At 45.7% G+C, this 16,256-nt stretch overlaps 1 protein-coding gene across 1 annotated transcript in view; it reads right to left on the reverse strand.

Moving 5' to 3' along the window:
* Positions 1–16,256, reverse strand: part of plxna3 (plexin A3) — an 81,181-nt gene that overhangs the window by 55,752 nt on the left and 9,173 nt on the right. Inside the window, exons 2-6 of the mRNA XM_026331907.1 lie at positions 7,086–7,525; positions 6,786–6,976; positions 5,899–6,446; positions 5,289–5,453; positions 1,573–1,755 (exon numbers count right to left, since the gene is read on the reverse strand). Coding sequence (XP_026187692.1) covers positions 1,573–1,755; positions 5,289–5,453; positions 5,899–6,446; positions 6,786–6,976; positions 7,086–7,402 — 1,404 coding nt within the window. The 5' untranslated portion in view covers positions 7,403–7,525. The remainder of the gene's footprint in view (positions 1–1,572; positions 1,756–5,288; positions 5,454–5,898; positions 6,447–6,785; positions 6,977–7,085; positions 7,526–16,256) is intronic.

A 16,256-nucleotide genomic window follows, 5' to 3' on the forward strand; every position in this document is an offset into this window, starting at 1 on the left:
GACTCACAGCAGGACAGCCTTCAGAGTGCGAGCTGTCCTGTCCTATGGGCCTCCAGGCTGGACTTTAAACAGCACTTCAAACCACTGTTAGTGAGCTGTACCCAGACAGCGGACGGCAGCTCACACTCTGAAGTCCTCTTGAGGGGACAGAGTCTGTCCTGCTGCGAGTCCTCCAGCTGCTGCAACAGCCCTGAAGGAGACAGAAAACAGACATTTTGTGCTGCTAAGTGGGACATTTTTCTGACAGCAGCAGACAGCCGGGGCGTCTGCAGCTCTGGGAGATGAAGCGATGCTGTCGGACGAGCCGAGGACGTCCCCGCATGTGCTCATGTTTCTGGCTCGTGTCTCAGCGCCCCTCTGCTCTTTATCTGTCCTGACTGTGGCTAATACTCCGAAATGAACAGGCTGTTTGCTGTGTCATGAAGCCCAAACAGCGTTCAGCTTATTTTCAGCTCCAGATAACAATAATAACAACAGCACCGCGGGCAGACAGCGCACATATGGAGGAATGGCGAGGACGGCTTTTAGTAGCAGGAGAAAATATGTAAGAGAAATGAAATATTTATGATCATTATTATTATTAATCACTGCCTGTCTCCTGATTCTGATTCCAATCAGTAAAACTCAGCTGATACAGGTCCAACAGCAGCCCCCGTTTATCCCGCACTGCAGCTGTGTGCAATACTCAACTCCTGGAACCACTGGAATCCACATGCTGTGTTCAGAGTCGGGGTCTCTACTGACCCATGGGTCTAGATGGGTCTAGATGGGTTTATACTGTCCCTTAAAGATGCTACATTCTAACATTCTAACTTCATCCTTTCAGAAATTCAAAGTTTGTATGTGGAAAACAAGAAGTTATTAAAAAAAAAAAACGAAAACTCACTAAGATGGTGGAAAATGAACAGCAAAGTGTCTTGAGATGATTTTATTGGGGTTTGGTGCTAAACAAATAAACTATATTGAGATTTCCCAACCGAATAAAGCTGAACTGCACTGCAGACTGTGTGTGATATAACAGAATAAAGGTTCAGAGAAAAGAAATGATGCCAGCAAAGACAGTGGTCTGCTCGGATCAGCTGAGAACCAGGTGTGATTACGTGGCACCATGGCGAATCCGAACCAACCAGACAGAAACTACGCAGCTCCACGGCTGCCTGGCTCGCCCCATCCACACAGCCCCCGCCGACAGCCACTTTCTGACAGCTTTAACAACAATTCGGCCAAAATCGTAGTGACTCAGGACCGTCTACAGTAACCTGAACATCAACAAAGACGTGATCAAACCTGAGAGACAAGCAGGAAAGAAACGACACAAACTTTCTTTCTTTCCTGCAGACCGAAGAGCGACAGGAGCCCGCAGTGATTTTAAACATGAATAAAACAATTTTCTCTGCATCTTCTCTCCTGTAAGTCTTCGAACGGAAACACTAGAAAGCAGCTGAAATCCCAAAAGCTATTTTAAAACATTCATGCAGTCGGCAGCTCCCAGACACACTTTTTCATTTCCCACTTATGAAATACCCAGAATGCAGCAGCACCACCTCCACCAGCTGTTTTGCCTCCTCTTACCTTCTTCAGCTGTCCACTGCGGGTTCCCACAAACACCACCGTATGCTCTCCGTAGGTGTAGGCGGCCACGGCGCCCATGCCCTCGGTCCGGTCCTCGTACAGTGGGTTTCCTTCGATCACCCGCAGGCCTCCGAGCGGCTGGTTCAACACCAGGCCACAGAAATCATCCCCGATCTGCTTCGGCTGTGAGGACAGAGGCGATACGACGGTGTGTTTTATCGACCTATGGCTTTGAACATTTTTAATCAAAGAAGCAGTTATTTTCTAACACAGCTGTTCATCTTTTGAAGAGTTTCACGTCCAGAGTGTGGTATACTCAGCGTAATGTGTGTAAATCCAGAACCTGGTTTAGCTTATTGGTCTGTGCCGTAGACCGCCATTGTTGTCCAAAAACTATTAAAAACTCAGCAGGGAGCCACACCCCTGCACTGGCTCACATGGTTCTTCCTCATCAACAATGGGAGGCCGTCTTTTTCCAAAAACCACCTCTAATCTAATTTGGTGTCATGGACTAACTATCCCTGACACCCACTCTGAACTGGGACAGGCTGGTTTTCAGTAACCCCTCACTACTGGAATGTGCTGTTACAAGTTGAAGTAACAGGACGTGTTCACACGGATTCAAAGGACTGGATCAGCGTGGGAGCCAATCAGGTTGATTCCAACAGAAAAACAGTGGTTTTCTGTCCCGCTCCACTACATGAAAAACCTATCATGGGCATTATCATGTGACTTCGTGACATGAATACAAGAATAACAACATGCAGAAATCACTGAGAGCAGTCCATTAGAGACACTGGCTCCGCATCTGGGGCTGGTTTAAATGCATGTCACACATGTAAGTCTCGTAGACCGCCTGGGAGCTGTTTCTAAACGTAGCTGTGAACAGGGAGGAGCAGAGCCGTTACCGGGCCCACACACACCCTGTCATTACTGGGTTATGGCCCTGATGCATCAGAGCAACAGAACCGGGACACACAGAAATGTTCGTTTGACCGAGATCAGCTGATACTCAGATCAGGTTTCAGGAGTATCTGTCAAGTCCTGATGTGAGTCCAGTCACAGGTTTAATCTGGGTCTGAATGCAGCTGCTGAACATGAACATGTTTCTCTCGCGGTCTGATCCAAATGCTGATTCAAAACTATAAAACCGATCAGCTTAAATAATATATCAGCTCTGAATGAAAGTTTAACTGGAGTATGTGAAACCTGAAACTGATGCGATGAGATTCTCCAGAGAGATGTCTCACTCTGCTGGAACTACAGAAACACTCTGGATCTCATTTCCCTGATTTTATCCCTCCTCGGTCATTGTCCGACATGGACACTGTACAGGTCCGCCATGATGAATGACATCATAAAACTCTTTCTGTGTGTGCCCTGAGGAGTGGGGAGGCTGCCTGGAGCAGAGATAACTAAGGACACACATGTGCATCCCGTCTGTTACAGACTGACACACCCCTGTATTGGAAATCAGTTTGTTGGGATGCTGCACATTGAGGATCGGGGGAAAGGACGTCTCTTAAAACGTTTCCTGGCTCCTCTGTCATTCAGTCTTTTATTTGCTTCTTATGTGGGCAGGACTAAGACACAAAGAAGGAATCACAGATGCAATTGGTGGAACTGGGATTTACCCTCATGGTCCATTCTGTTCTACAGAGCAGAGCTTCTTCGTGCACAAATAATCTTTGGCTGAGTACAGACACTGGCTGCAGAGACGCTTTAACCCGACAACAGACGACTTCACTTTTGACCTGTTATTAGCTCCTCAGAATTAGCAACAGCTTGACAGACTGTCACTCTGGAGAGCAGCGTTGTTCTGGCTGGTTTTTGGGAAAAGATGGGCCTCCCATTGTTGGTGAGGAAGAACCATATAAGCCAGTGCAGCGGAGTGGCTCCCTGCTGTGTTTTTAATAGTTTTTGGACAACAATGGAGGTCTAGGACACAGACCAATAAGCTAAACCAGGTTCTGGACTCACACACATTACGCTGAGTACACCACATTCATTAGTGCTGTCAGTCTCTGGATGGGGTGTGGACTCAGTAACACACACACACACACACACACACACACACTGAATCAGCTGCTGTGACCTTTAGCTAGAGATACAACACACACACACACCCACTGGACAGACTGTTACATGAGGTGCAAACAGACAACCTGCTGGCGACGCTTAATGAAAGACAAACACACACAGACACACTGTCGTGCTGCTAAAAACCACAGTTTCTCTAATTTTTCAGCACAAACTTATTTTTGATTGAACTTTTTTTGCAAATACACAAACAACAGAATCTAATGCAGCACATGAAACACAAAAAGCAAACCAAAAAGAGAGAAGAGAGCTCTCGCTCTCTGCCGTGGGGTTATTCTAGGTCGGGGGTAGATGATCACATCAGTACAAACACTAGAAAGGGGCTTTGTCATTGTCCATCCAACAGCTATGCATGAACACACACACACACACACACACACATACACACACACACACACACACACACACACACACCCTGCTGTTTTTGATAAAAGAAGAAGGTCAGAGCCTGGACATTCACCCCTCCTCCACCCTCTCTCTTTTAGTTTACCCTCAAATCTCACAGACACACCCACACGTGCGCGCGCGCGCACACACACACACACACACACACACACACACACACACACACACACAGGGCTGGTTAGTTGGTTGGTTAGTTGGTGGGTTTGGTTTCCGAGGGCAACCCCTGCCCCTCCTGCCGCCCGCCCACCATCCCTTTCCCAGTTCCAAGCTCGGCCCTGAACTTGTCTCCTGGCGGGTTTCCCTGCTCGGTTGCCATGGTTACCACTGCAGGCCATTACCGCCATGAATAAGAACATCATCTACCCCCGACCTGGAATAACCCCACTGCAGAGAGCGAGAGAACGACAGGAAGGTTCCTCTCTACTTCTTCTTGTATTTTGTGTTTCATATGCAGTGTTAGATTCCGTCGTTTGCGCATTTGTGCAAATAAAGTTAAAGCAAAATAAATCTGTGCTCAAATGTCAGAGAACGTGTGGATCTGTGCAGAGCAACAGTGTGTGTGTGTGAGCAGCCGCCTGAAGGCAGCCCGTGGCCACACGATGTAACGTCTCCACTGAGGGACGGAAACAAAACCAGAAACTGAGAAGGAAGGACAGACTTCCCTCCATTGCAAACGTCGCTGCTTGTCCTTTACCTCCAGGACTTTTCTACCGAGTTTCTGCATTGGTTGAAAGTTTTTACTTGTTTTAAAATATTTTATCTTGTACCAGCAAAATCATCGACTGCACTCGTCTTTGCTCTTGTTGCTGACAATCTTTTTTTACATTTTTGGTGCAGAGTTTAAAGAGAGTGATGGAAACGATTCAGATTTTTGACTGAGAAGAAGGAAATACAAAAATAAAAGATAAAAATTTACACATTACAATGATTTAAGAGGAACAACTGAGACAAAGAAACAGATCGCTGCAGAGAGAAATCTGCAGAGAGCTGTGGAAACGAGGACAGAGAGAAAAGAGAATTTTTTAAAAAATACATTAATGTACCTGCTGAGCCATAACTCAGGCTTCAGGTGGCATCAGATCCAAACCAAGTGTTGTACAAGGTGAAAATGTGTTGTTACTACAGGTTTACCTGTCTGTGACTGTCAACTTCACTCTGACGTGCATTCAAATGTATTCAGTGTAAACAGTCTTCTTCATGGTGTAACTCACCGTGTGGATGCAGGGCAGCTCCTTGTTCAGTAACCACGGTAACGAGAGGCGGCCCTCTCCACGGTAACAGGAGCGGATCCTCTCTCTCATGGCCATGTTGATGTCGTGGAGGGTGAACAGGCAGAGCACTGTCTCTCTGGGTGGGTTGGAGCGATTCTTCTGACCCTGAAAACAAAAAACACAAGCTGAGTCTGAGAGACGCCGGATGAAATCCCAGACGCAGCAGGTCACTGCCACACACATCACACATCAGGCTGTGGACAAACATTTCCTTTCTAAATAATAAGAAGGGAAAAACAAATGAGTGCATGAGACAGAAGAGTGGGAGGACAGGAAAGAAAGGACGAAAGAAACAGGACACACAAAAAAAATGTAAATAAAGAAACAACCTAAACAAACTTACAAAGAAAACACAAACACATAAAAGTGTGGATATACATGTGGACAAAAGAAATACAGTTACAAAAATGAAAAAAAAATGAAACAAAAAAAATAGAACAGAAAAAAGAAAGAGGAAGAAAAGAGAAGATGAAATAAGAAAAAAATAAAACAAAGTTGATGAGAAAATGAAGAACAAAAGATTAAAACGAACAGAAACTGTTGACATTACCTGAGAGAAGACGACAAACAGGACGTCATCGTCCTCAGACAGGCCGAGGGCGTGGGCCAAGCGCTGCCCCGGCTTCTGTTTGTAGGCGGCCTGGACCAGCCGGTACTCAACGCCATCTTTGGTGCAGCCCAGAGGAAACTCCACGTACGAGTAGAACTCGGTGTCATTAGAGCACATCCTGACGATCTTTGACGTGAAGAACTTCTCTCCGCCGGCATCCATCTGCGTCAGCTGCGTGTCAAGCTGCAGCGTCAGGAAGTACACATACGTGCGGCTGGAGAAGCCGTAGACATAGTAGATGTCGAAGGCCGGATAGAGAGACAGTGTGTCTGACGGGATCTTGATCTGTGAGGAAACAAACTCGTCTTGGTAGACCAAGGAGAACATGTTGACGCTCTCCTCGTCTGCCACCAGCTTCCTGCTGGACAACGTGGGGAAATACTCTGACTTCCCATCGATGGCGGCGCCGATAAAGAGTCGGTTCCCTCCCTTCACCGGCTTCTTCCTCTTGGGGTCGGCCGTCCAGTCATCCTCACCAACCACCACACCTGCAGAGGACGAGTCAGAGCATGTGGTTTCAACTTGAACCCAAAGTGCAGCTACAAAAAAACTCTAGCTCTTGTGTGTTAAACTGGGCTAAACATGACCTGTACTGATCTCTGTACTGGACACAGTGAAAATTCCCATCAAACCTTTTGACAAGACGAGCAGAAATTTACTTTAGCATTAGTTAGCAGTTAGCTTTAGTGCCATCCCAGTGATTAACTTAAACCTGGGCTAGCAGTTAGCTGGGTTAACTCAGGATCACTGCTGCAGGTTTGGAGCCTTCCTGCTAATGTTCTACCTGTTTAGAAGTATCAGTCTCCACCCCCTCAACCCCAGTTTACCTGCCATCCCATCAGCCTCTCTGGCTCCAGACAGGTAGTGCTCCTTGCGGTGATGAGGTTCTCCCAGTTTGAAGAGATCCTCCAGTCTGAGGAACTGACAGACACCCTGCCAGATGGACCCACAGGCCACCAGTCTGTTCCCAGTATAATCGACCAGTAAGAGCTTATTGACGTTATCTGACAGTTCCAGTCTGAGGGCAGATAGACACACACAGGTGAGACGGGTGCAGATAGACAGAGAGGTGACACAGGTGTATACAGGTGTAGACAGATAGACAGGAGACACAGGTGTATACAGACCGATGAGCGCAGGCTCTGACGCTGGGTGGAGGATAACACTTGGCGTTGTCCTCCACAGGTCCGGTCATGTGACTCCTCAGCTCCGTCAGATTGGCCGACAGCTTCAGCACTCTGTTGACAGCGCCAACGAATACCTCACCTGTCCTCCGGTGGATGGTCAGGTGGGTGAGGGAGGTGTCGAAAGCTCGGTACACCGCCCTGCCCGACGTCACGGAGGGAGGTGGAGGACCAGCCGGAGCTGAGAGGAGGGGGGAGGAGAAGAGGAGGAGGGAGAGGAAGAGGAAAACAAGGAGGATGGGAGAGGAAGAAAGGAGCATGGTGGACAGAGAGGCGAAGGACGAGGAAAGGATGGAGGGAGAGAGGAGGAGAGGAAGGGAGGAGGAGGAGGAGCGAGGAGCTGGCTGCAGGTCTGCTGAAGAGTCAGCTTCACTGGGTCATGACTGCAGAGAGAGAAGCACATAATCAGGAAACCTGCTCAGGTTTCACACCATCATCATCATCATCATCTCTACAATCAGTATGTGAATCATCATATGGTATTTATACAACCAGTCCATAGGTGGTTTATAGTTTCTACAGACTGGTTTCCAGTTTACAAGCAGCAGAAATAGCTTTTATAGAGACAGAGAAGCCGCTGCTGGAAAACTTTTTTAACACTAAACGAGGCTAAACATAATGCACTGGTCCACAGCGAGTGGTCCACAGGGTGTCCTGCTGTTTCCATGAGATCTGCTGCTAGTGTGTTTGTTCCTTCCCATCCATGTCTGTCAGATTAAACTGAAATGTGAGCCACGTGCTACAAGAGGAACAACAACGTCATTTGTGCACAATTTCCTCCAAAGCTGCTTGATCCCATATCTTCCTTCCAGTTTGGCTCCATCAGAAGCTTCTCCATAAATGTCCAACAAATGTGAAGTGTCCTGGTCTCTCCACTGCCCCCCCTCCTCCATGTGGGTTTTTCCCCACACTGAATGATGACAACACATGGACCACATGGATTCTGATCTGACCGTTCTGACAGCGCTCACACACTCACACATTGGATACGAATCAGATCTAGGTCTCTGCTGTTTACATCAGTACAACAAACAGACCGAGACCAGTCTTACTGTCTATTGTATGTTTTTATGTTGCTTTGTGTTTAAAAAGTAGGATTCTGACCTGGTTAAAATGAGACTACAGTCAAATATTCACCAGGTTCCTCAGATCCTTTACCTGCAGTGTGACCAGGAGCTTTAAATCCTGCAGACAGTATTATTTACAAGAAGCTCTCTAACAGCACTGAGTGTAGAGATTAGCTGTGTGTGATCGAAGCAGATAGAGTTATTGATCTGTTTCCGTCTGTCTTCTCACTGATTCTCTCATAAAGCGTCAGCAGCTCCAGCCACACTGAGCTGGACGGAGACTCCACTCTCCTGCTGGCAGCCATTTCTATTCTGTTTACGTTTGACTGACAGCTCTGATTACACACACACACACTCACAGAGGTTATCTATTGCTGAGAATGTTTCCACCAAAAACCCAGTGAAAGGCTAAAACTCTGAGCTGAAACCAGAAACCAGCTCGATTTTAATCTACAGTCACAGAGAAAAAGACAAAATGGAGGATTTTCTTGCTCCGGCGGAGCAGCGTTTGTGGTCGCCCTGTGCATGGTCCACAGTAAAATGCCTGCTGCATATGCTGTGAGTGTGGGCGTCCCAGTGGGAATTGAACCCTCAGCTGTAGCAGTGCTGCGTATCATCTCTCCCAGTTTTCAGCTCAGACACATTAATCAATACGAGAGAAAATGAGAAAGCCAACGTGGAAACAGAGCTGGATTCATTTTGTCTCTCTAATGTTTTTATTTCTCCTCTCTCTGTAAAGTTTCCATTTCTCCGCCGTTCAGATCTTTCACGCTGATTAGTGCGGGCTCACGTCAATCAAACCTCTGAAGTCGATGAAAGACAAACTGCAGCATAGCAGAGAGAGCCCACAGCTTTGTGGCCACTGATGTCCTGGGCTGGGTGGGACAACTTGCAGTTCCCCTGTTTCATTCGATTTAGCTAATTATATATAAATGTAGTATTATGCATACTTGCAATTAATGTTGCCATCTTGCATTTGTGGGTCATTGTTTTGTGCCTGGTCACATTGTGCCTCTTTCCACATCTTTTTGTGGTCGTTTGTGTAATTTGTCTGTTTTTGTGTTTTTCTCTATGCAGTCGTCTCGTTTTGCGTCTATTTGTTTTATGTCTCTGTGATGGTTTTTCCCCCTCTCTCTTTTGTTTTCCATGTGTTCGTCTTGCGTGTCTCTTCATGGCCATTTTGTGTCTTTGTTATCTTGCTTTTTCCTTGCGGCTATTTTGCATCTCTGTAGTCGTTTCTTGTGTCTTTGCATCCCTTTTGTGCTGATACGTGGAGGTTCGGCTCAGTTTGAATTACCGACGTGTTCATTCATATGATGTATGATTGTGTACCGTGTATCTGTATCTTATGTATGATTTTCTTGATGTTCCCAGCGTTCACTGATTCCAGAGAGAGAACTCGGACACATCGTTCAGAGTGAAGGCCCATTTTGTCGTCTTCTGATGTGACAGCAGAGGAAGAGAAGTCAGAGCTGGAGTCTGAATGGAGGGATAATAAAGTTTTCACTCGGCATGCAGACGAGAGGTACAGTAAGCCGAGTCCGACAATTAACCCTGTGACACACTCGGAGGGGAGCGCACACACACCGGAGTGCACAAAGAGGCAGTGAAAGATCAGCACATTAGTTAATTAGCCCGCTGAGCTGAGGGTGAGCGCAGAGACGAAAGGTCGACAGATGGACCAGAGAGAGTGTGTGTTACTGTGAGTGTGTGGACAACAGACAGCTGGGCAAAGCAGACAGAGTTTCTCTAAGTGGACTAGGATTTCAGCGGGCCATCCATCACACCGGGAACCCACGATGTGTGTGTCTACGTCCTTTTAGGGCTTGCGTGGACACATCTTTGTTCGAAACCACAGTACAGTCAATCAGCATGAAGAGTTCTGTGTTAAAGACTGAGCAAAGACAGAGCATCGATAATTCTAAAGCTCTTAAGTCAGCATGTAAAAAAAACTATATTACTGTGTGCAATATCAAAAATGGGAGCGCAGAAGAATCATAAGGTAAGAGCTACAGTTAAGAGAAAAAAGAAGGAGGAAAGAAAATCATGGAAATGACTTTGTCCTTTCTGTCCTGCATTCAAAATCCTAAATTAGTGTCATCAGCAAAATGTACGTATCCAGAATGAAACCACTCAAACGCAAAATGGGCCCTGACTTGCGATGTAGACCCTGAAGCCCCCGAGAGATGATTTATTTCTCATAGACCACTTTCTTTCTTATTTTCTGCCTTTTTTCGGGCCCTGTCTTTGTGAAGTTACTGTGTATCTGTGGTCATTTTGCATCTTTATCATTTTGTGCCCATTGGGCTCTCTCACTAATCCACCCATGTAAATCCCTGAAGCGCTCACCCTCAGCGTTTCATGAAGTGACTGTGTCTCAATGGGACGGGACTTGCAGAAGACAGAACCTGTCAACAGCTACATTAACCCTCCCCAGCAGTGATTCCAGACGGACGGCTGAGTCAGTTTACAATGATATAAAACAGAGAAAAACAGCTGATCCTCACACCGCAGGATATTTGCTTGATAGATATCTTCTGAAAATGTTGGTTTCTGTCAATCATCCAATTGATTACTGCGCTGTTTGTTTCAGCGGGAACCCTAATGTGTCCTGTCTCCTCTTTCTCAGTCCATCTCTGAAGCAGACCACCCTGAAGCTCTTCCCACCCAAACCAGCCCTGCAGCCTTTTCTACCCGGAAACCGCAGCACAATGCGTCTTTGTTGTGTGTTTATTGGAGCCTGTGATTCAAACAGAGCCTCAGTCAGAGCGATGGAGGGGGTGAGAGAGGGTCAGGGAGGGGGACACGGATGCAGATGGAGGTGATGGAGGGGGAGGAGGGGTTGGTTTAACAGCTCCTCGGTGGACGGAGACGCAGCAGCTCCAAAGATTAGAGTGAGGTCTAACACTAACCCTAACCACTTCCAAAGAAAGGTACGTTTAAAATACACAAACTTTAATTGAAGCATAATAAAATATAGAATTGATAGTAAATGAGGATAAAGATCATCAGGACGGAGTTTTATCCAATCTGCAATTGGGAATAAATCCTCTGGGATGTTTAAATCTTCTCTGCTTCATGTCTCCTCAGCCTCTAGAGGGTCTAAAGAGTCCCCACTGACTCCCACCATAAGCCCCTCCTTCCTTCTTTGCCCCTCCCATCCCCATCCTATTTCCTGGAGCTATGACACGAACTACAAATGCCAGGTTGGGACAAATGTCAAAAAGGCAGCCTCCAAGGTAAGATCCACTGACTTTTGGCTGATGGAAAAACGTTTCTTCTAACCTTGGCTAGGTGGCAGGCGGGGCTCATTTCTGGAGCGGACTTTGCCAACACAGGGTAGAGAAGCTGGAATAACAACAGAAGGACTGTAGGTAGCAGAGAATCATGGAGGGGGATAGTATAGCTGAGAGACACCACGGCCTGGCTCTGGTTACCTGCAGGTACCACACTGGGTGGAACATCCTTTTCATCTTTAAGGGTGCATTCACACCAGCCCTGTTTGGTTCGATTTAATCGAAAGTCCAGTTCATTTGGGGAGGGGTGAATGCGCAATTGAACTCTGGTCCCCCTAAAAACATAACGATTCAAGTGAACCAAAAGCAGGAAGCAGAATACAATACAGGGCACTGTGGGTAAACAAAACCTAAACAAGCGTGTGTGTAGAATGCTCGCCATCTTGTATGTTGCCTAGAATATAACGCATTTATTCAAAAGGTTTGGCGAGGTGCAGTGTGAAACTCGGACCAGCTTAAGAGTTAACAAATGTTGCAGCTTGGTCTCCAATCGAATTGCATCTACCGGACTATTAGGTGTGAAAACGACCTAAGAACTCAGGTTTTCTGATCCAGTCTGAACCAACTGGTCCCAGTAAGACTGAAATCAAGACATTAAGACCAGTTGGTGAGTCTCTAGTATCCAGTGTAGTATATTTAGTTAAAATGTTTACTTTATGAGTAAAAATAATAAATGAGTAATGTCATTCCAATGAAAGTTATTCCATCACTGCAGCTCAGTTATCCTACCATTCAATGGCCCATTATCACTCATTATCTGACTATAGTTACAGCTCAGTAGGTCCCTCCTCCACCTACTAGGTTAATCAGTAGGTCATTAGTATTTCACAGACAATAATAAACAGGCAGCGTTCCTGCTTTACACACAAAACTACAGAAAAGACTGAAGGCTTAAACATCTGGGGAAACTCTAATTGTGACTCTGGGTAATGATGTTCATGTTGTTTATTTCCAAACTGATGGATCCAGTTTGCTTTTTAACTGGGTTTATGCTACTGGAGGTCTCCCACATACCACAGGTGCACAGCTATCCATGATAACAAGCTGCTGCCCTCCTGGGAGGTGCAGGAGGCCTCTCTGAACCATAATTAAGGCAGTGATAACAAGTGATAATGGCCAGGAAATGTTCTGACATCATTCAAATCGGATACTTGCAGTTGGATCAGTAAACCCGAGGCCTGTCGCAGTTCACGTTCAACTGAGGAGTCCAGACCTCAGCCACCAAAGGTTTGTTTCCAGCATGTGACCGAGGCTGACGTTTCAGGTTAGACATGTAAAATACCTGAAACCTGGAAAAACTGATGGTGTTTAATTCTGCAGGCCCAGTCAGCATCTTTGTTCCTGAACTTTCAGCCATATGACACGGTCTTCCTCAGTGGATGTTTGTAGGGTGTCACCATACCAACATGAGGTGTGAAAGTCACAGCTGAAAGCTCGGGAGAAGCCAGTCATTCGCCCTTGAGATGGGACTAATATTTCAATATGCAGAGCGAACCTCAATGGTAAATGCTGCTATATTTCTGGGCCTTTAATTTATTACATGTAAATTGAAGCTGACAGCTAAAATGTCACGTGTGAAATGATCCATTAACATGTTTATATGTGAATTTCTCACAAGAACTAAAGTGCCGCATGTTTCTGTAACAAAAAAAATGACAGACTAAGCCTTTAACTGTGACCCATGAATGAGTGTCCACTTTAAACCAAGACCATAAATTGAATAAGTTGGCTTAACAAAGGCTGTGATCTAATTTGGTTTGATTGTTGTGTCACTTCCTGTAATTACATAAACACAGTCGACTGTAAACCGCTGTGTACTTTAATACGTCCACTTTAATTTTACTGCATCTTCCTCTCAGCCGGCCTCTATAATTACCAACCACTGTAAACTCTCTGACTCTGCTATTAACAGCTACGACGCTAACGTGCTAACAGCGTGAGCACTTCACTGCCCGTTTGTAAAAGTGAGCTCCACCCTGCAGCTGACGGCACCGGCTGCTTGTGGGGGTGAACAACAGCCACTAAACCGAGGTGCTTAGTTACACACTGTGGTGAGGTGGACACAGGAGACCGACTGCGCAAACTATTAAACCACAACGAAATATTAAGTACTGGGCGTGACTGGTTGTAAAAATATGACTCAGAATATCGCCACAAATAAATAGTTAAAACCCAAAGATGCTCCGTGAAAGTGCAGAATCATCAGGCTTTAACACAAATGCAGATACTGACTGCAGTTGCACAGACTGACTATCCATTTCATCATTCTTGTGAATAAGTGTCCATACATCCACTTAAGAACCATATACCGACATATGCCTTCATTCAAAAGTAAACCACTACTCCATTCTGCTGTAACGTGCAGGAAAACGTATGAAAAATCAGTTGCTGTCAGAGTCAGGACATGAAAACAGGAACCACAGTTCTGCCTGATGTACCCTTTACAACGCTGTCATTATCTCTCATTTCCAACACAAACAAATATCGATAAATCCTCTGAGAAATCATTGAGATACAGCTCCGTCCTTTCAGCTGCAGAACGTGTCAGAGAAATCTGGTTTTATTCGACATAACAGGAATCCAGTGATCCGGGAGCTGCTAACAAAGAATTTGGCATAATTATTTCTCCAGAATTAAAACAAATATTCCTAAAAAGCTGGATTTATGTTGCAGCTCACAGTGCTGAATCTATGGCAACATTACACCCGGTTGATTCACCATTTATGATCATTTTGCGCTGCAGACCTGTCCTGCATTAAACAGCTGCTTCTCTTATCTAGCACAACCTCTCCAAGAGACATATGGTGAACAAAATAATAGAAACCCCTGTCAGTTTAACAGCTGCCAAAACAAGCTACAAAATCGGTTTGTTCTGATGTGAGGACTTTGAATGCAACAGCAGCCTCAAGACTTCGATTTTAATTAACCTGCGATTGTCTCTCAGTGAAATCAGTTCTGATGTTCGCCACTGGCGCTGTAGCAAAAACCCAAATCATCACAGATCCATTAGCTCCGAGCCTGAATAAAAACAGTCCATCTAGTAGGCCTCCATCATGACCACAAGGTCTCAGACCACACACACACACACACACACACACACACACACACACACACACACAGAGTATTTGCTATTGTCAGTTTATCATTTCATTAGAGGGAAATGCTGTTTATCACGCTCTGATGGTGGCTGAAGTCTCCTTCTATTTAATGGATCAGCCGAAGGAAACCAGAGACCCCGAACATCTAAACACGTCTGACCCTGAGCGGTTACAGAGGCAGCCATGCTGGAGTAGAGCTAAACAAACGTCTTTCAGGCTGCTGTGATCTGATTGGTCGAGATAAAACAGGTGGGACAACAGAGCCACAAACAAAGGAGTTGACAGGAGTTGCGTGAAGTTCTGGAAATAAATATGAACTGTTGAGGGCAGGAGGTTCAGATGCTGTTAAGAGAATAAATAGACACTTTGGTCCTAACTCAGGTTTCCCAACCCCAGTGTGGTACCTTCAGGTAACCAGAGCCAGGCCGTGTTGTCTCTCAGCTACTAATATCTGCTACTTCTGACTGAATAATAAATGATCTTGGTAGAAAAAAATACTGTACATGATCCGTCAGACTTTAGCCAGTCCTTTCCTGGCACACGGAAGCAGAAGTTCATATTTTGGGTTCGCAATGTAAACACACCGTTCTGACAGGAAACACATTCATCATTCGGATCTGGGGACCTTTGACCTCTGTATACATCATGGTTGCAGTGAACAGTGAGGCAAAAAGTCAAAACGCAGTGAGTTCTCATGCCCGACTGGCGTGTCACGCTACATTTGACTGTGCTGAGGACTATATTTCTCCTGAGCAGAGGTCACGACGTGAATGTTGACGGGATACATTAACCAAGACTGTGCTGGACTTCATCCATCATGAACACAGAGCAGATGAATGGACATGATGCTTTCTGCACAGAAACATGCCTGTGAGCACTACTGACTGGCCCCAGTCCTGCATGACCTAATCTAAAAACCAACTCATTGGCTGAGCAGCACATAGAGCACACGACTGATCAGCACATCTACCCATCCTCACTTTAATGGAGTCTAGTGCATAGAGGTGCACTGTTGTTACATTGGGACGCCACCTTTCTACAGGTAATACTGTGAAATTTGAAACTGCCAACAGCAGCTGAGATAAAAGATGATGGATGTGGGGAGATGTAAGACTAATCAATAAGGAAAGTTACAGCAGACATGTAGAAGCAGGAGGCTTGTTTATTTTTAAATCATGTGACCATTGCGCCTGTATGGACTAATGATCAGTTTGTGTAGCGTACATGATTCCCCAATTAATAATAACTAATAACAACTGGTAACCTGCAGCAAACCAGGACGTCTGCGGACTGCCTGTTCTTACTGACTGCTTTTTCATCTGCTTAACATTCCTCTGGTTTCTAACTGGGCTGCCGTGATTGGCTCAGACACTAACGAATGAAATTAAATTAAGGAGAAGAGGCTGAATTGCTAATTTAGTGAGACTAAAAACAGAGACGACCTGTCCATGGTCAGTGAAAGCAACACACTACAACACGTAGTGAGAGGTTGTGAGTTACAGCTACAGGACACACACACACACACACACACACACACACACACACACACCAGGCTCTAACACTCAGGCAGCTGTGCTCTACATGCTCCTGCTGCTGATGTGCAACAGTCTGAGCAAAAATGAAAGGAAACCTGGGGATCTGTGCTCAAAGCCG

This window comes from Mastacembelus armatus, chromosome 7, assembly GCF_900324485.2.
Source record: "Mastacembelus armatus chromosome 7, fMasArm1.2, whole genome shotgun sequence".
Classification (NCBI taxonomy): domain Eukaryota; kingdom Metazoa; phylum Chordata; class Actinopteri; order Synbranchiformes; family Mastacembelidae; genus Mastacembelus; species Mastacembelus armatus.